A 26098-nucleotide genomic window follows, 5' to 3' on the forward strand; every position below is an offset into this window, starting at 1 on the left:
ATTGTTTGATTGCTTTGGCTTTCTGCCCAAGTGATGGGCATTTTTCTTCTACAGAAAAATAAAACGCATTTTGTTGCAGGCTGCTGGAAAGGCATGTCTCAGGCAATTAGTCCTAAATCAGGACATTTGATTCCTTTCCTTCTTTTCCTCGTAGCCACACTTTGAAAATCTTATTGAAGAGTGCAGAGAGGATTGTTCTGCTGTGTCTTTCCAACACAACTCCTCAAACAGATGATTGAGGGCTGAGTCAGAAGAAAGCATTCTGTCAGGGAAAGAGCACCGAGGTGAGACATCTTCCCATTACCAGGCAAAGGCACAGGAATTCAACCCAACCCAGGAGTCATTAACAGCTGAAGTGCCTCAGCCCATGCCTTAAGTTCTCCCATCACTTGAGCTCTTCAAATGGAGAACTCTTTGAACCAGGTCGTTGTAAGAGACGTGAGTTCATCCAGGAGCCACAGCCCTTCGGAGTGCTGGTCACGCTGTGGGAGGGGATGAAATTCCTGGAGGCGGCTTGCGGGAGCTGAGCGGGAGGAAGAAGCTGATCACTGAAAGTGGTGCCTGTCAGTCTCGCTCCAATATTTTCCAAGTATTTTTCGCTTGTGAAGAGATCCAGGCAATTGGAATTGTAGCCTTCCAGAAGTAGATTTAGTTGACAAGTTTCTGACCTCTCTTTGCAATAGCGAGATGAAGAATGCTAAGAAGTTATTTTCAGCCTTCACAGAAGAGTATGAGTTTCCACTTCAAAGTTGGCTTAATTTTTCAGCTATTTAATATTAGCAAATACAAGGCACAGATTTTGAAAAAAAAAAAAATTAGTATTTCGACCTAACCCAAATGCCTCTTATACTATATTTCCTGGGGAGGTTTTTATTGTTTGTTTGTTCCAACTGAAAAACAAACAAACAAAAAAACCCCACCTGTGAAATTTTCCATGAAATTGCTTCTGCCTCTCTAGTTATAAATACTTTTTCTGAAGTGTTTGGAGATGTGATCTGCTGACTGTAAGTAGAAGCAGATCTGATGCAGGTACCGCTTTAAGCAAGGGCAGGTAGAAATGCATTTCTCCTTTGTGACATTGATCCAGGTCCTTCAAGGCAGGATGTGAAGTGCAGAGGCTGAGGCCATGCCCATCAATCCATTTCCACCAGGAAAACCTCAGTTCTGCTGGGAGCAGAATGGTTTCCACATTACATCTCCTCACGTGCCTGGCTCTAATGATCAGTCTGAGCCGCCAGCAGCAAGATCAAGCTGCAGCTAATTAAACATGTGTTGGTAGTCAGTGTCTCCATTTCTGAAGAGACAGTGTGAGAAGAGCCAGAAGTCTGGAGTAATCTCTGAATACAAAACCCTTTGTATGTGGGGCAGAGGGTGCAGGGAGAGGCAGGGCTCTGATATTCTCTCTTAAAATAATTACTTGGCTCCATTCATATGCTTATAATTTCTTCATCCTTCTTCAGTCTGTGACTACATTTCAGATGAGCAATTAAATTAATCAGGTCTTTTCTGCATTGTCCTTTTCTAATCCATCCTCACTGGCTTGCTGACCTTCCTCTTTGAAGCTGTTCACTGCTCCTGCCTCCTTCCCCAGCTCCACACGACAAAGAGCATTGACTGTGAAACGCTTCCATTGCTCCCACTCCCGGTAGCAGGGAGGTGGGAATGGCTCCCTGCACACTCACTGGCAGGAACAGACATGCCCAGGGTAGTTGCTGTTACTGGCAAATACAAGCAGCAGTAAATACAAGTGGTGCCTCCAACCCCCCCACAGGTGGGAGCCAGGCTGCCTGCAGCAGAGGATGCCAGCAGGTACCAGGTGCTGCCAGAGGCTGAAGCTGTGGCCTCATGCATGGCTTGGACTTCCCAGATGAAGTTTCTCACCTCGGTCCCAGGTTTGAGTAGCCCTTTAGAGCAGGATCCACATGTGTAGTGGTGGGAGCATGCAGCTCTGCACTTCCCACTGAGGCTGACAGCTTGCCAGCTTAGAACAATCAGGCACACTGGTGGCAATCCTTCCCTGCGTCAGAAAACGCAGCACAGCTGAGCTGGCAAACAACTGAGACCTGGAATAACAAACCATGAGCTGCTGGAAGGAGATGTAGGGCAGCAGTGGCCATGGAGGTTTGTTTCCTGGCAGCACAGGAGCAGCACGGTGAGTCTGAACCTTGGCTGTGGGAGCAGGAGGCAATGGCCTTTCTTCTTTCTTTCTTTCTTTCTTTCTTCTTGGGGCTCAGCTGCTGAAACACTTTGCTGTCTGTCTCTCCTTCACTGCTCTCCTCCCAAGGGTATCCCTGAGCATGCCATGTCTCCTCAAATCCACGTGTCTCAGGAGGACAGTCCACCCAGATCAGTGGTACAGTAGATCACTCTGCTGGCTCTCACTTGAGCTGCTGCTCCATTCAATTAGGGCAAAGGGAGAGGTGATACCCTTCAGATCCACTTTTTAGAGATACTTCTAAATTCTGCTGACTGAATTGCATAAAGTGGGGTGTCCTCGAGACATTTCAACAGCTCTTGTCAACACCGACAGCTTCATCCTGCTCTGTGTGGAAAAATGCAGTGGGTGTGCCTTGTGCTGGTGCAGAGCTCACCTGGAATAACCCCTGAGAGCTGCCTGCCTGCCCTGGAGAGGCTGTTGCCCAAGATAACCTGAGTGTATCTTCAGTTTTCCTCCACATTGTGCAAGTGGTATGTGGAGCTTTCCAGGTACGACTGGCATTCAGATTTCACTGATGGCATTTTCACATCTGATCATTCCCAATGGCTTGGGCCTTTCAAGAACTTACATGCATGGCAGCATTTAACTTGGGAGATTCAGAAGCTTTTGACAGCAGGTGTGTCATGGGCTGTTTGCTTTGGCTAAAGAACTGGTGGCTCCAGCAGGCAAAAATACCACCAATAGAAAACCTGATAACACTGGTGTCTAGAAAAGAAACAATTTCTGGCATCTCAGGGCCACAGACAAAGTTTTCTGATTTTTCTCTTTGACCAGCTACCTAATTTCTTGTGATCTGAGCTACCACCAGCAGCCTGGTTTTGCTAGGCATTTCTCTCCTCTATTTATAAGCAGGTTTCAACCCTGTAAAATGGTAAGTAAAAGCCTCTTTTCTTTTTCTCCCAATCAAAAGAGACAACAAAACAGCCTTAAAAGCATGAGTAAAAGGACCTTTCCACCTGCAGGGTGGCAAATGAATGATTAATGTGAGGGATTGCAGGACATCTGTGACACTTCCAGTGCTGTGGCAAGGGAAGGGCAGGATGGCTTCAGTCCTGCCAGCTCCCCTCCTGCCGTGCCTGCTGACACCTGCCCCTCTGCCAGTTACCCTAAATTGGTCTGTTTTTCCTTATCTTCATAAATGGTCCTGAAAAGTCAAAGTAGCACAGCAGAAGTGTGAATTCACAGCATAAAGCAAATAATTCTGCTGGACCAAAGCTCCAGGGAGTGAGGGAGGATAGTAGAAAATTACTTGTTGCTATAGCACAAGGATGCTGTGTGCAAATTGGCAGAGTCCCACCTGATTGCTTTGTTTAGCCTTAAATTGAAAGGCATTAAGCAACCATATGAACCAGGGCCATCTCTCACCCTCCTTTGTCAGAGAGGCTGGGAGAGCTGTGCTCTGAGATAGACAGCACAGAAATACTGGTCTGGGAAGAGCTGGGGAGCCTGAAGAAGAGGAGAGGGGTTGAATGGAGCAGGAGGGAGGGAAGGGGGCTGTGACATTCTGCCAAGCTGGCATCAGGGGCCAGGGTCCCTCCAGCACCTCTGCAATGAGGCCTGAGCCCTTTTTGAGAGGGTGTTTCATGTATCCACTTGGCTCTGCATTTCATAGCAGGTGCTCCTCTCCACAGAGTGGGACTGGGCTCCAAGTTTTTATTGGTGTGGACTCCAACTCCCAAATGCTATTTACAGGGAAATTGAAGACCGCCTTCAAAATTAACAATAGATGGCTATAAATCTTACTCAGTTACCTAGCAACTAACACAATAAAACCCTAAGGTTAAAAGGAGAAGGTTTATTTGGAGATACCTTGGGGAGTACATAATGGCCATTTGCATTCCTGGGTGGGAGGACACAGAAAAAAAAATTCCTGGGATATTTACAAATGAGTGTATTGATGAAAGAAAAAAAGGTGAAATTACTCAGTACTGTTTTAATCAAAATACCTTAGAACAGAGAAATCTAACAAAAAAAAAAAAAAAAAAGTAGTAGTCAAATGGCTGTGATAAAGAGCACTTAGAAAATGTAAGGTGACCTACAGAACTTGTAGAAGGGTTTATTAAGTTGCTAAGCCCACTTTGTTGCCATTTGTGACATTTGAAGTGTGTGTACTGCAAAGTAACAGTGTAATAAACGTTCAGAGTGAATCTGACCATTACGTGCCTGATGGAATATGCCCCAGAAAATCCTACGCAGCGCAAAAAAAATTTAAAACTGAACTAACATAGCATGATTCATCCCGGCCTGGGTTCCTGTTATGCACAGCACAGATTGAAATTCCATATCCCCACCTCAAACTGGGGTTTATGCACAGCCTTTTCTGCCTGCAGTAATTGTAAATCTTGGAGCTGGAGTGAGCAGAAACACTGAGAACTCCTAAAAGACCCTCATGGGGGCACATTTACCCAGGAAAAAAGAGGCTTGGTGGAGGAACGATGCAGCAAATTAGATGCCTGGTCCCCAGCACACTCCTTCAGCAGCTGTGGCACTTAGAGGTATTTTTAAGCCCTCCTCTTGCTGTTTGAAAGGCTTCAGACAATAACTTCCTAATAACAGTCAGACATTTATTACCTTCAGGGTACTAGATGGAGACAGGGTTCATGTTGAGCTGTAATTCACCTGCACAGGCTGCTGGCAGGAGGAACCACGAGGGGACTGACTTGGTATGTAACAGCCAAATTCACCTTGACATCACAGAGGGGGGAAATGGATGGTCCAGCATCAAAATGAGAGCTGCTTTCTGCCTTACTCCAGTGCTTTCTGTTGGTGCTGATGGTCAGGGCTGGCCTGAAAGAAGCACAGGGGTGTCAGAGCTGATGGAGGGATGCTGAGAGCTTCCTGCATGTGAGTATTTTGGAGGTGAATTCCTGACATGAGGCACGGTTTGCAGGATAGAAGAGCCAGGGGCACTTTCCTGGAAAGACTAGTGAATTTTCCTGGCTTCACACACAGAACTGTTGTGTCTGCCAGCTAACTCCCATCCAGAATTGCTGGACCAGAGCTGGAGGCAGACTTTCCATGGTCTTTGGTGACACGAGTTGTCCCACATTCCCATATTTCCCATCCCCTGGTTGCAGCTACTGCTGAGGACCTGCAGCTCCTCTTCCACTGGGCTTGGACACAGTCACTGCTGCTATTGCACATGCTGGTGTCCTGCATGGGATGGAGGTCACCAGGAGAACAGAGCCCTAATGACAGCTCTGCCCTGCATCCCAGGCTGTTCTTTTGCACAGATCTGTCCTGTGCCAGGCCCTGTTCCACCTACCTTGTGACCAAAGGCTAGCACAGGAGCTGCATTTTACCTTTCCCTGAGCTCTTTGATTTTCATTCTAATTATTTCTCTAGTATCAGGTGCAACAGGGAGCAGGAAGCAAAGAGCATCCTGTCATTTCCCTCCTCTTGGCCATCCACAACTTCAAAAGGGAAATGGGTCCAACTCACAGTGCGTGAATGGAGCAAATTGAGTTTTAAACTGGTTTAGTCATGAGAAGGGCTGGAAGGAGAGTCATCTCTAGGCAGGTTTGATTGAAACAGAAATGGGAGGGGAAGATGATGTGTGGAACAATTTAAGTGACAGCAGAAACAATAATTTGTCAGACAAGCTGTCTAGCATGTATTATACATGTGTGTCTGTTTCTGAGCCTATTTGACAGCAGTATCTGACACCCCCCACCTCCAAGCTGAGTCTGCCTCCACTCAACAGAAAGATCTCCATGTCTATAAAAATAATAATGCAAAATTCCCTTTTGAAAGTAGCTCTCATGGTAGCACAGGTAAGGCTGGAGCTGTGTTGCTGTCCCCTGCCCACCCAGCCATGCCAGGATGGTGCATCATCCCCTTTGCACATGGTGAGAACAAGGGAGTGGGAGTTTATTTCCTGAGAGATCTTTACTCTTGGCAGCTTTTCTGGGGGAGGAAAGAGAAGAGGAGCATTCAGGCCAATGAGATAATGTATCCCCTCCCTTTCCCAAATGCATCCTAGAGATTATGTTCTGGCTTGGCTGTTTCCTTATGGAAATGGAGATTCTGAGCATCCCTAAAAGTGGATGGAGTCCTCCCAAATAGCCCTTCATTTACCCTGGATGTCTCAAACCAGAGAGAAATAGCTGTTTATTTAGGTGACTAGGAGTCCCTAAGGACCTGCCTTCACTGGGGTCTGTGCTGCCTGAACATTTTCATGGCTCTGCATGGACCTGACTTCCCCAGATCCCTCTGCAGGCACAGCAGAGCAGAAGCAGTGAGCACCCCTCACCCTCTTTATCTGCATCTTCTGCACTCCCAGGCTGAGCCCTCATCCTCCCTCTTCTGAGCACGCTGATGCAAGCTCAGAGCCTCCCCTGCCTTTTGCCTGTGTCACCCCCTGTGCCTGCAGTATCTGCATGCAGGGTGACAGGGAAGTCTGGTGGCTTCATGGACAGCTTGGGCTGGAGGGAGGGGACCAGCCAGCCTTGTTTTAGGTAGCAAATTAGAACCTGCATCCTCATCAGAAGACTGGAGCTGTGATTCAGTACAGCCACACCTCCAAGGAATTTATCCTCCAACTTTGACTTACATTTGCTGTTTTAAGCTCATAGCAGATGTCCTCACCAGCCCTGTTATTGAGGGCACACAGCATCTCTTGCAACAGCAGAGCAATTAGAGAGGATTTGCAGGTCACCTTTAAAGCATTTCCCACAGCACGTTGAATCTTGTTATAAGTCCTGTACCCAATACTGCTTTTATTTCAGCAGTTTTAATTGGAGTTTTAAATATTCTGAATCTTATGCAAGACACCCAAAATGCTGGAGATTTTCAGGCTCTCTCTTGCATGACACCCTTTCCCTGAAATCCCATTGCCCTTCTGTAGAGGTAACAGTAACTCAGCACCCTGACAATGCATTTGACACTGGATACAGGCTGTAGGTAGAGATGTTTCAACACGAGGTCAAACCCTATCCTGCAACCAGTTGCCCACTGTGTGATGAAATGTATACTTGGAGAGATCATCTCTTCCCTTGAGAGTTTATAATATATTCATGCACCACTGTATGAGTTGGAAACTGGGAGAGAAACCAAGAAGGAAAATGATGAGGAAATTTAGCAGAAGGGAGCAATAGAGGGAAGCTTGGAGGGTTTTGGAAAGGTAAAAATAGCAACCACAGAAAAACAGAGCAGGGAGCATTCAATATTTTCCCAGTGCCATGAAGAAAGCCTGTCAAAAAGGAAATTTTCTCCATTATAAATTTTTCTATGTGGAGGTTTTTTTCTTGGGTTGGGTTTGTTTGTTTTATTTGGGTTTTTTTTTTTTTTTTTTTTTTTTTTTTTTTTTTTTTTTTTTTTTTTTTTTTTAAGAAAGAACAGTATTTATGGCAGGAAGGAGTGAAAATCTCCCCGAAACTTTTTCCTGAGATTCTTCAAAAGGCTATCTCAGCTAAGAGCCCCCAGCCTCATTTCAGCCTCCCAGGGAGGAAGATACAAGAGAACAATTGACAAAAATGAGAACTGATTAAATGAAAAAAAGAAATTATCAAAGGGTTACCATTTTAACCAGCTGTGAGGCAGCAAGGCAAGGGAACAAAGAGGCAGGGAAGGAGGGGAAGGAGCTGACAGGATCTGCAAACAGCCTCAACCCTGAGTGAAGCTGTGAAATGCTAATGGCGAAGCTGCTCCAGCCCCACTGGGGAAGAGTTTCCGAGGAGCCCTGTGCTCTGTGAAGCGTTTGCTGCTCCTCCTCTCCCCACCGGTTCATGCTGCTCTGCCTTGTGCCAGATGTGTTGTCTGATTGCAAACCCCAGGGGCAGGGGGTGGTTGTTGGCTCTGGGCATTGCTTTCAGGGCACTGTGTAAATGACAGGAGTGGGCTCATGCACGGCCAGCCCCACGGCTGACAGCCCCACGGATCCCAGCCCCACGGATCCCAGCTCACAGCCCCGTGGATCCCAGGATCCCAGCTCACAGCCCCGTGGATCCCAGGATCCCAGCCCCACGGATCCCAGGATCCCAGCTCACAGCCCCATGGATCCCAGGATCCCAGCCCCACGGATCCCAGCTCACAGCCCCATGGATCCCAGCTCACAGCTCCGTGGATCCCAGGATCCACAAGCAGCTCTGGGAGGACCATGAACTCCGGGGCTGTAACAGGTGCTTTATGTCCCGGGCCAGCACCACAAACTGCAAGTATATTTCCTGTGACAGTGTTTTTCCTGCATCCTACTCATGTTTGTGGGCTAAATCTGTTCTCCTTGAAGAGGGGATCAGACGGGGCAGCAACCCTGGATGCTTGTCCCTGCCTGGGCCAGTAAAATCCCCGTGGCACAGCGCAGGTTAGCCCTGCTGAGCCCCACTCTGCCCTCGGCCAGCTCAGCTTCTCCATCAGCGCCCGAGCTCTGGAGCGTAACCGGGACATCGCTCCAGCCCCGGCCGAGCGCGGTGCGCCCGGGGGAGCGCAGCCAGCGCCGGGCAGGGCTCGGGGAGCGCGGGGAGCGCGGAGCGGAGCGGTGACAGCGGGAGCCGGGCCGTGCCGAGCCGGGCCGTGCCGGGCAGGGGGGAGCCGGTCCCTGTCGGGGCGGTCCGTGCCGAGCCGGGCCGTGCCGGGCCGGGGGGAGCCGGTCCCTGTCAGGGAGGTCTCTGCCGGCGCGGTCCGTGCCGGGGCGGTCCGTGCCGAGCCGGGCCGTGCCGGGGCGGTGCCTGCCGGGCCGGGGGCGGGCGGGGGGCGGGCTGCGGCCGAGGGGCGGCCGCCGGGGGGGCGGGACGGGCCCGGACGGGGCGGCCGCTGCTGCCGCGCACTCGGGCTGGGCTGCGCCGGGCTCCGCGCCGGGAGCGCTGCCATGTTCGGCCGCGGCTCCCGCAAGCGGCTCTCCAGCCGCTCGGTGAGTGCCGGGGTCTCTCTCCCCTCGCCCCCCGCTCCAGCCTGTGGCTCTGTCCCGCCGGCTGCGCCCCGCGGGTCCTCTTCGCCCCCGTGTGCCGCTGGCTCGGGGTGCGCCCGCTCCAGCCCTTCCCCTGCCCTCTCCCAGCCGTGCGGTGCCTCTCCCCGGGCGTGCCCCTTTCCTGATCCCCGGCTCCTGTTCCCGTCCCCCCGTCCCGCAGCCGGCGCTGACTCTGCTGTTCCTTGCAGCTGACGGCGTCGGGGGAGCCGGAGCGGGGCCAGCCCTGCAACACCTGCGGGGACCAGTGCCCCGGCTTCGCCCTGCACAAGTGGAGGTAAGAGACCCCGCTCACCCCCCGGCCCATCGCCCCGTCCCCCCGGGCTGCCTCCCATCGTGGCTCTCCCTTCCCGGCTCTTGCGGCGCCCTCCGGCTCCGTGCGCCCCCGGGGTGCAGGTGTGGCTGTCTGGGGAGCGCCCGTGTCAGTCCGGGCGCGCTGCCCACCCACGGGGGGTTCTGGGGACGCGGCTGTGCCAGCCCCACGCAGGTTTGTCAGCCCCACAGAGCTGTGCCAGCCCCGCACAGGTGTGTGTGCCCATGGCCGGTGCGGGGCGCAGCAGGATCCCGATGCGGGACTGGGGTAACTGGTTCGGTAATTACCAGCTCGAGCTTCCCCGCTGCGGTCAGGAGCCCGTCCTGCTGCTCCGGGTCGTGCCGGGGGCTGGAGCCGCCCTCACCTGTCAGGGACAGCCTGGGTGGGGTGGGAAGGGATGGGAAAAATGGGGCTGAAGGGGTTCTGGCGGTCTGCACCAAACCGCTGTGTGAAACTCCTGCCTCCCCTGTCACTGATGGCAGGCAGAGATTTAGCTGCTGGAATGGATGGGGGTGTGCAGGAATGAAAAGTACTCTTGTCTATTTCTGTTGGGTCTCCTTACAAACCTGGCAGTGCCTGCTAAGCACGGCAAGCCCTGACCTTCTCCTGGGTCCCTCCCCACGTTCTGCTGCCTCCAAATGAGTTCCTGCTGATGGGCGATCTGGGACTTGGTGATATTAAATCTGGGCTGTGGGCTCTGGGAGCTCTACACATTCTTAGTAGGCCAGGGAGCCCTTGTCGACCTTTTAACCTTATTTTTCAGGGTATACCCTTTTCTCCAGCATCTGCTGTGCCTGGCGTTCCTCCCAGCCTCTGCCCTACTTCTGAGAGCGGTGTCTCACCAGATTAAAGCCTGGATTCAGAGCAAGGAGAGGGATTGATATATTTCTGTTGGGTTGTGTCTTAACGTTTAGCCTTGCAAATCATTGTTCCCTTTGGTATTTGCCCCAGGGTGTGGTGGGACAGGTTCCATAGGCTGAGGTGTGCCCTGAGAGATGCACAGCACCAGGTGGGGCTTGCTGTGGTCCTCAGGCTGTCCCGGGTTTCCTCAAATGTCCCAGGTTTCCTCAAATGTCCCAGGTTTCCTCGTGTCACTGCAGAGCTGCTTTGTGATACTTCAAAGTGTCAAGGAGAACTTTTGAATGCAGGATAAGAAGAAAAGCTGTGGTCACCAACAGTATTTCTGCTCTGCTCCAAGGACTTGTGTGGTGCTGTGCTTCACATTTTGTTATGTCAGAGGGTACAACTGTACAGGAGCTTTTGAAGAATTAAGTGAATTCTGGTAGCATCCCACCAGAGGCCAAATGGCCCAGCAGAAGGGGCACACAGCTGCCTGGGGAGTGTCAGATGAGAGGGATGCTGCAGCTCTTTTCAGACTGTGCCCTCTGCTTTGGCACATGGTGCCTCTAGGCCACACCCTGCCAAACCCCATGTGCAGGAGCCTCCAGCCTGCCAGGACTACCCATAACCATCTCCTTCGCTGAGGAACCCCAGACATGGGAGGGGATTTTTGCTGAAACAGTGTGGATTTTCCCGGCAGCTTTCTCTCAGGAATGAAGTGGTTGTGTCCCCAGGGCAGGAGAAGGATGGGGCCCCTTTGGGTGTGGGTGGGGTCAGCCCCCAGAGGCACTGCAGCCTGTGTGCTCCGGGTTTGCATCCCACTGAGCAGGTTAGACCTTACACCAGGACTCGAGCTGAGAGCCCTCCTGCAGACATTCCCATTTAATTGCCTTGATGTAAGAGTAATTACGCAATTAAACCAAATAAAGGCAGTCTATTTGCCAGAACACAATAGAGAGGAAATGCGTTCATTTTTTACTAGCCAGTGGTCTATTAATGCCAGGAATAGGTGAGCAGGCAAATTATTCACAGTAGTTTGTAGGTTGAAAACACACTGAGGAGCCTGTGCCCTCTGTGCAGGAGATGATGCACTCGCTGATTGGTGGGGCTGCTCACCTGAGTGCTGAATGAGACTGGAAGAAAACAAGGAGATCCTCAGATTAGGGGTGTAAATCCAGATCAATTGACCAGTAGAGACTTGTAAGGCTTTTTATAATCCTTTGACAGCAGAGTTTGTTGATAAATGTAAATGGGATGTTTTTGCTTCAAAGATACAGAGTGGTGATAACGCTGTAGGGAGACAGAATTTATGAACTTGCAGACACTGAAGCCATTGCTGAGACAGGCATTGTCTATACCTAATTATGCTGGCCTGTGTATTTTCTACTTACCTGTGATTTTAGGTGTGATCTGTGCAGGCACTCCCTCAAGCAGGCAGATTGCTTTGTTAGACGAAAATTCCTGTGCTCCTATGTTGCCTTAAAAGCCACTTCTCTCAGAGATGGCTCAGAGTGTTCCTTGAATTTATCATTCCTGGAAGCACAGGCATGCTTCCTGAGACAGGGAAACCTCTTGAAAATAAATTATATTCTGCAGAACTGTTTTCAGAATAAGCCTGGTCTCTGCACTGCAGATGATGTGCAAAAAGAAGATTAAAGGGATTGTTTAGTAATTAAATAATGCCTCTGTTTTTTTGAAGCTTGTTTTTGAATCTTCATAATTTTGGTCTGAAATCATAATCCCACATTCAAGGTAGTGGGTGAATTATCCTGTTGCAGTGTCAGTATATTTAATGCTAATCTGGTGGAAGCAAGGAATTGCAAACACCTCAGTTAAACTGGAACCCAGCTAGAGCCTACGTCTCTACTCCCTCAAAGCTCTCTTCTGCCTCTTGTTGTAAGGCAGAAATTCAATTTTTAGTTTTAAATCATTTACCTCAGAAGAGGAAAAAGTGGTTTGTCTGAGAAGGCTGAAGATTGAATTCCACCCTCCTTGGACACAAAGTCCATGAAGACACAGCTATAAAACTATAACCAGTAAAACCCTGAATTTCTCATGGCCTGAGCAGAAAAACAACTCCTTCCTCTTGTCTCATCTTTCTGCTGTGGTGGGTTGTCAGCAGAGTGCAGCAGGACTGAGTTCATCTGTGTGGGCTCCAGTCTGGAAGATGGAAATGGCGTTTTCGTAACCAAATCCTCATTAATAAAGGTGGCTTTGTGTGGAAAAAGGGAAATCAAATTCAATAAAAATTGAACTCCTTAGGAGCCCGGTTGCTGTTTTCTAATCAGATCTGCATTACATTAAACTGTGTGCCATTCAGCTTGTTAACAAGCTTTGGCATTAAATAAAGCTGTCACTGGAGTTTGGTGAATGAATAGCCATTAGGAGAGTCTTTTGCATAATGTCTTGCAGAGAAAAGCCTTCCAGGGAGGTGGTCCAGGAGCAGGGAAGGGAATTTATAACCTAGTCCCGGTGCAATTAGTGTGAATATGCAAACCTTAAAGGTGACAAATGGTTGGCTTTTGCTGCTGTTAAGCTTACTGTGAAGAACTAATTTCAGATTTACTCTGGGTGAAGTAAAATCACAGCCTTAGTGCCACAGTTAAAATAGTGGATCCTTGGTGTTGGGAGATTGGCCATGTGTTTAGCACACAGAGTCTTGGTTTGTTTGTTCCTGGAGAAAGCCTTGCAAAATACTCTTGCAGTTCAACAGACCTTGCTGTTCCCTGCTCCCTGCCTTCTCCAAACCCACCAGCTACAAACGTGGATGCAGGACACCCAGGTCTCAGGATGGTATTTGAGCTGTGGTGTGAGGAAGGGGGATGTACCACCTGGTTTGCAAAGCCTGCAGAGGCAGTGGCATACGGCTGGTTTCTGAGGGAAGGAATTTGGATGCTGAGAGAGAGAAGACAATTTTAAAAATAGAGTCTGAAAACCTTTGGAGAAGTCTTAGTTGCCATAGTTATTCTTCTGGTTTGCAGAAGCATTTGAAAAGCAGTAATAAACATGACATAAAGACAAAGACTGGTTTGCCAGGGTTTTAGTTTCAGTGTGAGATTATGTATTACGTCTTGGAGCATCTTTTTCCTTGCATACATCATGCAATCTTTGTCCCTTGGAATCACATTTTGCCAGGGAAGAGATCTGCTTCTCTTTATGCATTGCTGTCACACGTCGTGCTCTTAATATCAGTGGTGTGTGTTTGTACAGTGCCTGCTTCTTGCCTTCCAGGACAAGTTTATGGGACCTGATGTAGTATTCAGTAATATTCCACATTAACAAATTTTGCTGCATACAGTTGTTTTGAGCATTTGTTTATTCATTTCTATAACTCAGCATCTTGCTGTAATCTACTGCAGTCAGTCCTGCTGATGTCTGATCTCATCTGGCCTTGTTGGATCAGGGAGCATCTGCAAGGATAAACTTTTCATTTGCTCAGGAGAGATCTGCTGGAGATCCCAGGTGATCAGCCCAAAGGGTTGTGATTGACCACTGGATCACAAAAACCTATGGACAAGGAAAAGAGACTGTCATGAGACAATGACCCAAAATGAGGTGGTGGACCAGAAACCCTGTGATATTTGATGTTGTTGGGTGATGGTGCACAAGTCACTTTGCAAATCCCTTCTCTGCCTTGTTGACTGTAGGCAGTGGATGTTTGTTTGGTTTGTGTGTTTGTTCAGTGCCCAGTGCTCTGGAGATTGCTGTGCACGAGCAGTGAGAAATTCTGTGTGTTTGCAGCCTTTATCTGCATTCCTACAGCTCTGCTCCTGCCCACGGGAGATACACCACAGCAGGCTGCTGTATGCATCCCTGAGAGTGCCTTTGGGTCTCCAGTTTGGTGCCTAGTTCCTCATCCAGAGAGCAGAAACAAAAATATTTGTAACACAGCACATGAACGAATAACACCGAATTCTGAAGCATTTGTTTCTACTTCCAAAAAAAAAAAAAAAAGTACAGATTATTACTTCCATATGTTTTCAGCATTTTTCATAGGTTATGTCTCTTGCACACACACACTCCCAGCTTTTCCCTGGCATGAATAACAGGCTTTGTGCCTCTGTTCTTTAGGATTCAGATATTCTGCGCTTCCTTGCATGTTTATTTGAAAGGATTTGGAGATATGATAATAGCAATACCTTATCTTGAATAGGCTGATGTTCCTATCACTGCCAAGGTGAATTGTGCTAGTCTGGAAGGTTTTAGAAAATTCATCATTTTGCAGTTGGGAACTTGCTGAATTGGACAAAATTCAGCCAGTGCAGGTCTAGCCCAGTGCAGGTCCATCACAGCTCCTGAGGTGAGTCCCTAAGGGACTGCAGGGGGCTGAGGGTGCTGCCATCCCTAGGGGACCTGTGCCTGTCCCTAGGGGTGGGCAGGGGTCACCTGCTTCTCCAGGATACTGTCACCCTAGCAGAGGGGATAAAAAAATATAAAAAAAAAAACAAACAAAAAAAACCCCAGAAGAATCCAAAAAACAAACAAAAAAATGTCAGTTTTGTTTGCTGATTTTAAAGCCTTTCACAAAGCAGTTGGTATCATTAACTTGTTTTTAATCTATTTTTGTGTGTTTATTTGGTGACAGGTTCAGAAAGGAGAAGCCATTTCCTGCCAGGCTCTTCAGTGCCAGTCAGTGCCCTCCAGCCCCTGTGCCCTGTGGTTTGGCTGCTGTGTGCACTGGGGCTCAGCTCAGGGGATGCTGCACTGTGCACTTGGCTTGGCATCAGTGACTTCAGCTGTCCTATTTTCTTACACCTGCGAGCTTAAAAACTTGTGTAAGTGTTTGGAAAATCAGGATTTCTGGTTTTTTGGGAATTTTTACCCCCATGGTTGTAGGGAGAGCAGGGGTAATGAGTGATGGCTCGTGCTGCTCCCACTCTTCCAACAGCAGCATTACCAAGGGGCAGCCAGGCTGTTGGGATGGGGGTTTGGGTGGATTGTGGTGTAGGTATCAGTTTTATCCTGCCCTGGGACAATTTTTTCCTACATGTTGAATGCACAGTTGCATTTAAGGAACTCCCAACCATTTTTTCTGACTTGTGGGTTCCATTTTTTGGTGCCCTGCTGCTGAAACAGCACTTGAAACAGCACTTAAAACAGCCAAGACTGATAAGGTATCCTGTTTATGTTGGCTGGGAGACACAGTATCCACATTACCAGAGCATTACAGTGTCAGAGGCAGTGTTGTCCCTGGCAAAAAGCCTAAAATAAATTCTTTAATTTTTTGTATGCAACGTACAAAAGAGCAGGTGAGGTATGTACATGTTTCCGGGCAAGCCCAGGGAGCCTGTTTGAAGTCCTTTACAAGCAACTCAGGATTGTATTGCAAGAACTGAAAGGAGTTTGGACACTTGTTGATTGAATTTCAGCTGAGCAGAGAGCCCTGCTCTGCAGCTGCTCTGACTGGAGCTGCTCTGCCCAGCTCCATTGCCACTGAGCTGCCAGCAAAAGCCAGAAAAGCAGAATTGCTCCTAAGGAACAGGCACTGTGGGTAGATTTTCTGTCTGTTTTGAAGTGGCCTTGTCCAATTCTATTTTTATGAATGGTGTGGAAAAAAAAACACTTATAAGCTGTTGTGGGATTTGGGCTGAATTTTTTGGGGTTTGTTCTGTTTCTGGTGTGATGGTGAATTGTGACACTGATGATGGATAGCTGTCTGCAGAGCAGATGCACTGAATTCTGAGTTCGTGTGATGTATTACTTCTAAACAAATAATTTTAAAATTTGGACTGGTTATTTTTTTGTTTTGTTTTGTTGGTTTTTTTGTTTGGTTTTTTTGTGGATTTTTTTTTTTTGTTTGTTTGTTCGTTTTGTTCTTGTTGTTTTTTTGTGAATTTTTTTGCACTAATTATTTTTTGGAAAATAACTACAACTGCTTGTTGGTGTGCAAAGAGCAGAATGTGACCTGCCTGGTATGCCCGAGTGGGGTTTGCCATCCCAAAGGCAGAATTTGGCTGGTGAGTCCTTTCCTGGTGCCTCAGCCATGAGGCTGCACTGCCGGGCACTGGCACAGCACTGCTCCCTCCTGGAGCCTTTCCAGATGGATTTGCCCAAGAGAGACCCTCAGAACTTGGAAGCAGGGTGGATTGCCTTGCACTGGGGTCTCCTAGAAGCAGACGGCATTGATGCTGGATTTGGGGGCATGGTGAACTGATTTAACAGCTCGGTGCTGCTGGATGTCTGAGCTCCCCATGCATCACCCAAGCCCAGGGAAATGGGCTAAATCGCTTGTTGAAGCCTCTGCTGAGCTGATGAGAGGGAGGAGGTGGGAGATGAAGAGCTGCCCTGGTCCTTGGCATGCTGAGCTGAGCTGTCATCCCTGCCGTGGGCATCCTTGTCCCGCCCCAGCATCCCTGCCCTGCGCAGCTCCCCGCGGGCTGTCCCGCTGTTCCTGCGGGGCCGTGTGCCGTGTGCTGGCCAGGCTGGAGCACTCCTACTGCTTTGTTAGAGGGTTCGCATCGGGCTTTTGTCAGCAGCGTGCTGCGGTGTGGAAGGAGAAGCTGCCAGGCACCGCTTTGCTGGGATAAGGGCTGGAGCCCACTGAGCGCAGCCCTCCTCTTTGTTGCTCTGGGCTGTAGAGAGGCTGTTCAGTGTTTTCAAGAGTTTTTCTTTGGTTTTTGTTCTTTTTCTGTTTGCCTTTAAAAAGTCAATCTGCAGTCTTTTAGAGTTTTTCAAACACACTCTCCCCCCTCTCACCCCCGCCCAGTAATCCATCCTTACACCAGTGAGTCACTCTTCAAATAATGCATTGCGTTTCCATTGTCTGGCTCGTAAGTCTATCACCGAGTTTAAGGATGGCCGATAGTATCAGCTGAGACCTTTGGCAGCTGGCTTTGCAATTTGTGGTGCTCGTTTGGGTATTCGCTTTTTTCTCCAATGAATAATCTCCCGGCCGTGTGGAAAGCCGGACTCTTCCTGTGCTCGTAGCATCTCTGCGGTCACTATCTAATGTTGGAGGAATTTGTAGCATTAGCAGAATTGTCTGATGTGAGGAAAACTAATTTCAGGGTAAACCTCATGAGCATGGCTGTAAAGAACATTTTTCTCGTGCTTGCAGACCCCAGACATGCATCAGTGCAGCCCCAATGGCCAGAACCTTTCTCAGTTCCCCGGTGCTTGGGCCAAGAGGTGTACAGAAAACTCAGGGTGCTCCTCCCTGCTGGAGAGGCTGTTCATTCCCACGTGTGGCTCTGCTCTTCACAGGACCCTGATAGCAGAGCTTATCACTTGGAGAGCTCAATGTGACAATTATTATTCTCACTGTGGAGGGAGGCACTTTGTACTCAGCCATTGCAGCAAATATTTCATCCCCTATCCATTGCCCTTGTGTGGATGCTGCTGCTGCAGTGATAAAAAACATAATGGCTGCTCTTGCTGATAAGGGGAGTGTATAAGTGTAATTATTGAAATCCCTATGCAGAGCTCTGTGGATGGAGAGTCCCTCTCCCTGAGAGGGGTTCCTGTTGCTCTGGAGCCTGCAGCTCCTGGCAGCTGGAGTGGGAGCTGCTCGGACACAGCTGTGAGCAATTAGCAAAGGATGTCTTTTCCCCTCCCTCTACTTTCTTTCCTCCTCTTCTCTTTGAAACCAAGTCACAGGCTCCAGGGAGTCCAGAGGAAAGCTCAAGCAGTTCAAGTTTGGGATGCTCCTGGACCAGCTCGAAGATGGCCACTGCTCAGTGCTCTCCCATTCCAGCAGCAGGGTGAGGATCTAAGGATCCAACCCAACCTTGCAGGAAGCATAGCCAAGGAGCCAGAGATTATTTAGATCAAGCTAACAAAAAAAACTATTTCCATGGCAGCAGTAACCATAGGAAACCTCCTCAGCATGTCTTGGGTGGTTCCTGTTTCCCTGCCTTCATCTGTTTGCTTTGCAAGCAGAGCAGAGGTTGCAAGTGCCCCTGGTGTCACCAGGAGTGGCCCAAGAGCCCTGCTGTCCCCAGGGGCTTGGCAGCCACACCAGGGGTTGTGTCACTGCTCCTTGTCCTCTCTTTTGCTCTAGTTGGTAAAAAGATGCTTTGAGAGGCTTCTTTAGATGCCATAAAGTCTCAAAAGTCTCTTTACCTGGTGTCAGCTCACAAATGTGTGTTTGATCCTTAAATACCCAAGGCATAAAAGCGAATTGTCTCCCAGAGTCCAATTCTTCTTCTTTTCTATAGCGTCTTAGAAAGATGCTTTTATATTCCCTCTGGCTCAGCTAGTGATGCTTGGCCTTCAACCAAGACAGGGAATCTAGGACAAGAATCTGTGAGAAGAGCAAGATGAGAAGTTATAAAAAACCACAGCGTTTTGTTGGCGGAAAAAAAAAAAAATGCTGGTAAAAGATTTAGTTTAAAAAAATAATCTGGAATATTTTTGATGAGCTTCATGTGGACACATTTACAGGAGGGTGTAAGAGGAGGCTTGTTTTCCTGGGTAGTGCCTCCTCTAGGAAATCCAAGCTGTGAAGTGAATACAAATGCTGGAAATTGAGAGGTTCTGCAGTGAGTCACTGGAAGGGATGAGGAACCAGTTGTTCTGGTGTGACTGTGCTGATCCACAGCCAGCCCTTCCCCTGACAGGGACAGGGTGGCTGTGTGGAAGCACCTGGGGGCTTGGGCACCTCAGGCCAGCACCCAAGGGTGCTTGGAGCCCCCTGTCCCCCTGCCAGCCTCCAAGGGCAGTGTGGAGGTGTCTTCATGGAGCTCTGCAGAGCAGATGGGCCCTGCTTGCAGAGCTGAGGGGTTGCAGAGACAGCTTAAAAAAAGATGTCTCCTTCTGTGGGAGCGTGACACAGAGAGGGAGAAAATACATCATGGTGCCAGTAACTGGGATCTGGACGCCTGTGGAGCAGACAGTGCTGACCTCTCCAGGCTGTGGGGTGCTTCTGTGGAGAGGGACCTGGCTGCTCTGTGTGCCTTGGGTAGAGGTGGAGCCCTGTGCAGAGGTGCTGCTGGGCCCCCCGTCTTACCCTGATTTAGCAGATAATTTAATCCCTGTTTTTCCAAAACCCCAACTCTATCAAAGTCAGACTTTTGCTTGAAATTACACATTTGAAGAAGCAGCAGGATGGGGACAAGGCTGATTCCCTTTCTCTTCTCACCTGTCAGACAGTGGGAGCACTCATTACAGTGCTGTGACTGGGCCATATTATCTGTGTTCAGTGCCATAAAGGCCACATGTCTATAGTGCAGCCCCTTTAAATGTCAGATTTGAGAAGAACTGGGACATGAGAAGACAATAAGAGTTAATATTCTAGAGTCAAGTTTGTGCAGCATAGCTTGGATTTTTAATATCAAGTGCATAATTTATTACAAGGTGTAGCAGTTTGAAATACATATATTTGAATATGTTTTAATATTATCTTGCCTTCCAGTACCAGGAACAATGCAACTTTACAATAGAAAAATGATTTCACGTTGCCACGTGACAGTTTCAGCTTGTACCTCTAATAGATGTGTGATTTGCTGAAGTGTGAAGGCTATCTGATAAATGCCTGAATAATAAAGCTATATTGTTTGTTCTGATCTCCCTTTTTCATTTTCAAGTATATAAATAAAACATTTTCACATTGGACCCCATGCAGTTCCAGCCCAGACTTATTTACTTTCTGCTGATGTGACTTGGAAGAGACATGAATCTTTCAGTCTGACAGGAGAGATCTGGTGGCATCATTATTGCTTGTTGTGCTCGAAATGATCAGATGTAAGGTTAATAAATATTTTCCTAAGAAAAGTTTTAAGTATTTAAAGAATATTTTTAAACAAAGAATCATTTGTCTTGTGTACAGCAGAGGGCACTCGGCATCACTGCTGCACTACTCAGCCGCTGCTCCAGCTGCCTGAAGGGGAAAAAATCCCTGTGCTTAAATTAGAGTTTGCAGGAATGAAATACTCTGTGTGTGTGTTTGCTTATATAGGGGTGTGAGTGTGGATATAAAAAGACACAGGGTGGCGTAGATATAAAAATAATCCCAGCACATAATGTAAAACTTAAATATTCGTAGTGGTTGCTGGAGTTAGGTGAAGCACATGTTGTGTTGATTAATGCTCTGCCTGCTGTTGTGCTGAGCTTCAGAGGGGACTCAAGTGTGCTGAGAGGAGAAAATGAAGAGGCCCTGGCTAGTGAAGGGCTGCAATCTTCATCTTCTTGAAGGCACAGGGTCTGCTGACAGCCTAGGATGCTGGGAACTACCTGAGCTCAGGAAAGATCTTGAAAGATGGATAATACTGGAGGATGCAGAATTAAGAGTTCTTCTGTCTATAAAAGCCGCAGATCTGGGGGCTTGGGGCTTCTGTGCTGGAGTTTGCCATGCTGAGGTCTCATTCCCAACAGCACTGAAGCTTGTGGAGTTGTGAGGCTCTTGTAAAAATCCCTGAGATTGTTTTTATCCTTTCCATAGAAGTTATCTGCATGAGGAAATTTAAAATAGTGAGGTTTATGCCTGGAGCAGGAAGCAGCCCTAGCCCCAAGGATGCTGTGGAAGGGCTGAATGCTGGCTGGAGCATTGTTAGTTGGAAGATGAAGCACCTTGCAAGGGGAGGGACCCCATCCTGGAGATACAGATGTGTGAGCTTCATGGTCCAGAGCTGATCACAGAGACTGGGGCCATCTCATCTTCTGTGATAAGTTTACAACAAAAATGGACTGTCTTCTTTTTTGTTCCATCTAGCTAATTGCTCAGACACTGCCAAGGTACTGGCCAGGTATGTTTCTAGTTTAACTCTTAGTGCACCTTGTGTTTTTCTTTTAAGAGGGAATAAAGAACTCCAAAGCCAAGTCCTTGATCAGCTTTTGGCTGCATTGGAGTGCTGTTCAACTATTCTGGGCAGCTGAATTTTGTGCCATGCTTTGGATGATGTTTTATGGTGAAACCATATGATGCCATACTGAATGTTCAGATTTTAGTAATTAATTCAAGAGGAATTCAGATTTCCTCCTGTCTCCCCTAGTGAGCTGCTCGGGCTTAATCTAAATCTCTCAAAGCAAGGCTCCTGCAAGAGGCTGGAAGTGTCAATGCTGTTGTATAAAATATGGGCCTGGTAACAAGAATGAGAGGACGTGTGGTTCAAGATAACCAGTTTATGCAAAATACACAGCTGGGTGGATTTTGCTACAGAGTGTCTGTGGAGTGTAATGATCAGAGAAATATGGAAATGCCAGAGGGGCTTTATAATAATGGGTGCTAATTATGATGAAATGGATTTGGGTGGTAGGGAGTAATCCAAGATTACAACAGTAAGGGTTTTTTAAAGTAGCTCCTGCTATTTGGGAGGGCAGCAGAGCTCCTTGTTACACGGCTTAAAACAGCCTCTGTTCGCCCTTGGCTGGTTATTTCACAGGGCTTGGTAGAGCTCAGACATGACATTCTTGAGAAGTTTCAAGGATGCAGGTTGGCCCACGTGCTGCAAAGCACCTCCTCACTAGGATGAAGATGCTGTTATATCATTGTGCCTGGGTGATTACTTTTCTGGAGGTGTCACTGGAGCTGGGCTCTGGGATGGGCTGTTTTGTCCCATTATGGTGATTCCTGCTTTGTGTGTTTTTGGGGCTGTCAGAGCAATGTGGTGCTGCCACCACCAGTTAGATGCTCCTGCCTCTTCTGGTGGGTTGGGAGGTGCTGAGAGAATGCTGCTGGAAATGAACTGCTGCAGCTCTGGGATTGGGACCAAAAGCAAACTGCAATACCACAGCCTGGAGCACAGGACTAGTTCTCCCCTGCTGGCTGCAGGTTTTTGGGCAGGAGCACATGTGTACACCAGGCACATATCTGCTCATGCTGCTTGGCTTTTCCTTTCTTGTAAGGTTTGCTGGTCTTTTTTCGGTGCTGACCATGCCACAGAGCACTGGACTTGGGACACAGAGTGCCCCAGGCTCCCATCTCCTTGGGAAACAGTGGTTGTGAAATGTTTTGTTGTTGTTAAAGGAGATGTGGCAATGCAGAGCTTGAAAAGCTGCACTGGTGAATTGTCCAGCCTTGTGCTGGAGACCAGCAAGCTTTAGGACTCACCTTAGCCAGAGTCAATAGAAATGAAACTATTTAAGTACACAGTTAAAATATGTTGTTATGTTAGCATGTGGACCTCCATGTAAGCTTGCTCTTTAACTACATCAATTAAAAGACCCCCGTGGAAGAGATGTGGGAGGCTGGTTAAAAAAAAAAATCCCAGCCTTAACTTCTTGTTTGCTGCCAAGTGGATTTTGGTCAGAAGCAAAAGGCATAAAGGCACCTGGGTTTGGGGGATTTATCTCCACTTTAGGACTCCAAAATCCTTCAGGCAGTGAGAAGAACTGGGTTAAAAAGATGCTGCATGCTTCCTTTCAGGGGCTGAAATCCAGCTGCCCTGTGAGCTGGCACACAGTGCCCCAGCCCTGGTAGCAGAGAGGGCTGCTAGCAGTGGCTAGCACATCGTTGTGGTTCTTTTCCAGATGATCCAGGAGCCTGAGTAGTTCATAAAAGGAGTGAGTAGCCAAATGGACCAATAAAAGGAGTTTGTGGGAAGGCCCAATATATTTTATGAAGAAAGAAATGGATCCTCTAATGCGAGGGTTGTGTCTTGTAAAACTTTGCAGGGCTGCAAGTGCTGTTAAACACTGGCTTCCTGCTCCAGCTGCTCCTTGGAGCACAGCAATGCTGAAACTTCCCTTCTGACCTGAACTCTTCCAGGCTTGGAGTGAAATCCTGACCTTGGGGAAGTCATGTCATGAGTTTCCCAGGGACCAAGAACATGGTCATCAGTGCGAGACCTGTGATGAAAGTCTTTGAATGAAATTGTCTGGCCTTTGTGGGATTTTTTTAGGCAAAGTGAAACTCAGCTTTATATCTTCTTAAAGCTTTTTGATGGCAGCAACAGCAGCTGGAAGGCCAGAATTTGGCCTGACCATGGTTATTGCTGGGAAATGCCTTAGTGTGATCCAGGAAAAGTGAAGCTGTTTGGATGTGAGTGATGAGTGAGTTTGCAGAGTGGGATGCTCTGTGCACCACGGTGCTTCCAAGGATGGTAACCCAAGGAGGGAAATTTCAGTACAGAGGGCACCCATGGGTGATCAGTGATTAAAATCCCACCTCCCCCAAGCTGTTTAAAGGGTTTGAAGCTGGCTGTGGCACAGGGAGCTGGGGTGCCCTGCCAGCTCAGGTGGCACCATCCCTGCCTGCAGAGATCTCCCCATGCCACCCTGAATGCTGTAGGATGAGGGGCAGCAAATGAGGCACAGCATCACTGGATGTGTCATTGAGAGGATGGCAGAGAGCTGCAGGAAAGCAGAAAACAAGGATCTTGCTACTGATTCATTGTTTTCTGTGTCTGCACAGGAGTGTCTGCAGCTTCACCTTGATGCTAGCTGACCTGAGAGATTTTCAACCAAACCTTTTTTAGTATTCTCCTTATGTAGTTGGAATTTATTCTGATGGACTGCAGTGATGTGGTGGTGTTCAAGCCAGACTTGAGTTTCTTAACTGGGGGATAAAAATTTGATATCATTCTTCTGTCTTGGCCCCAAAGAGCAAAGCTGCAGAGCTCAGCTAGTCTTACAAGATTCTTTGTCTTTTTGATCTGGCAGCTTCTGAGAATGGCTTCTGCTGCACCCAGACTTCAAAATAGGACAAATTCCCAATTTTCAGCCTGCAAATTCTTGATTTCCAACCTGCAATTAAAATTTGGCTTCAGAATCAATGTCTTTGGTCCTAAATGCTGAGCAGAGTGAAATTTTGGCTTGTGTCCCCCTTCAAAGTGACCACAGAGATGATGCATGCAGGTGTGTGGCCTTTCACTGGGCCAGGGATGGGGTGACCCCAGCTGCAACCTAAGAGAAGAGTCCAGATTTTAAGGAAAAGTCATTACATGTCCCAGTCTCTGGAAGTCTTTACAGTTGAGGGATGATTACCTTTGGAGATGATTTGGTCATTCCCAGTTCTGGAGAACTGGCTTTGCTGAGACCTCCTCACTGGGAATGCTCAGCTCCCCTCAGCTTCATGGGAATATCATGGTGTCTCCTCTTGTGTAGATCCATCTTTTTGAGCAGAGATGCTCAAAGAAAGGGGCTGTGGGGCTGCATGAAGTTGCCATGCTCTTGGCTACCAGGCTGCTTCCTGTGAGCCTTCTCAAGGGCAAAGGTTGGGTTTTTCTGCTGGAGCTTGGCTGCTGCTCTCACTTTCCCCACAGCCACCTCTTGAAGGGATGGATGGTTGGTTTTGGCAGGAACTGTTTTATTTTGTGCTTGGAAATGCAGTGATCTCAGCTGTGTGCAGGTCTGTGTGAGGCTGGGTATTAGAGCTGCTTTGATGTCTGCACTGATACATCTTAAGGCAGCTCAGGATGATTTTATGCACTAGCCCTAAGGTGCTTGCACAGAAAAAGGTGCTTTAGAAATGTAAATTCTGTTTGAGGACAGATTTTCCTCTGCTGTTCTCTCTCAATTCAGGATGAGGTGGTAAAAATGTAGCATTTAATTAAAGTTTGTAAAGGTTTGGAAATGAATTGCCATAAACATAAAAGATGTAATCAAATGTCTGCCTAATCCCCACCTTAAGGGCACATTAAATGCAGAAAGAGTATAAGCAACCAGGATTGAAAAGCAATGAGGATTTGGGAATAGATCTTTTCTACCTGAAGCTTATAAATTATTTTACTTCAGGCTTAGGGATTTAGACATCTCTGTACAATAGGAAGGCACGTAGCAGCCCAATTCCCAGTCAGCACAGCTGGCATCATTCTACTGAGTCATTTTAGGTACAGATCCTACAGCACAGCCCTGTGACGTGCATGTCTGGACAGAGTGTGACGTGGGAATCATCCCTCAGCCCATCACTGAGCAGGGGCTGCTCCTCTGAAGTCAATAGGTAATTAAATAAAAGCACCTAACGGGTTTTCATTGCTGGAACAGAACTGAGTGAAGAAAGAGGATGTGGTGCAGTGTCAGCTGGGGAGTTGAGCTTCCTTGGCTGCAGAGATGCCTTCTGCCATCTCCAGCTTCAGTCTGAAATCAAAAAATAAAAAAATTCAACCAGCTTTTTATCCTGAAAAACACAGCAGGAACCAAATGCTGTTATCTCTCTGAGATATTTTTCTACCTCTGACATTACTTTATGTCTCTCTAGTGAAATAAATCGGGACATGCTGGAACTGTCTGGCTCCAATTGCCATTCCCCTGTATCCATGGGAGCCAGGCATCCCAAAGATCTGCTCTTTCCCACTGACCTGCTGGACCTCTACTGCCCTTCAGCAGTGCCACATCAGCAGGACCATGCCATGGTTTTGTTTTGCAGTTAGTGATATTTGACATGGTTCAGGTTTGGGTAGAAACCAGGCTGTGCTCTGGGGTCCAGCTGTGATTCTTGTGATTTGTATGGAAATCAGGAATATTTCACTTGGTGGAGAGAAGAGCAGGGAATTGTCACTAAAATCCCAGCTAGAGCCATGTCTTGTGATGCTTTGCTGTGGCAGTAGAGCTTTGCATCCTTTGGGACCAAGGCTTGAGGATGTGAGATGGAAAGGGCTGCAGGGAGTTGGCTCTTATGAACATTTAAAGGAGCAGAGGTGGTGGTTAGGAATTGTCCTTGATGGTTCCATCAAGGAACCAGCAAAAGATTAACTCATCCTCTAAATGGCAGGGAGGAAAAGAGCCTGGGCAAAAGGAAAGGGGCCAAAATACTGGTGGCAGAGCTGAAAGTAGCTTGGTAAAAGGTAAAATCAGTCCCATGTCTTATACTGCAGGGCCCCATGGAAACGGGGAGGGCTTTCTCTTTCTGTTGAATTGGGCTCTATGCCAGGTGAAAGAAAACATTTTCCCAACACCAAATGGAAAAATGCAAGGCAGACATCTTAAATGAACTGTTAAAGGAATAGAGCCG

General features: G+C 48.0%; 1 protein-coding gene across 1 annotated transcript in view; it reads left to right on the plus strand.

Moving 5' to 3' along the window:
- The first annotated feature begins 8949 nt into the window (after positions 1-8949).
- PRICKLE2 (prickle planar cell polarity protein 2) overlaps positions 8950-26098 on the plus strand; it is a 100560-nt gene continuing 83411 nt past the window's right edge. The window contains exons 1-2 of the mRNA XM_056501699.1: positions 8950-9065; positions 9311-9396. Of these exons, the coding sequence (XP_056357674.1) occupies positions 9024-9065; positions 9311-9396 (128 nt within the window). The 5' untranslated portion in view covers positions 8950-9023. The remainder of the gene's footprint in view (positions 9066-9310; positions 9397-26098) is intronic.

The sequence above is a fragment of the Oenanthe melanoleuca genome, chromosome 12 (assembly GCF_029582105.1).
Source record: "Oenanthe melanoleuca isolate GR-GAL-2019-014 chromosome 12, OMel1.0, whole genome shotgun sequence".
NCBI lineage: Eukaryota > Metazoa > Chordata > Aves > Passeriformes > Muscicapidae > Oenanthe > Oenanthe melanoleuca.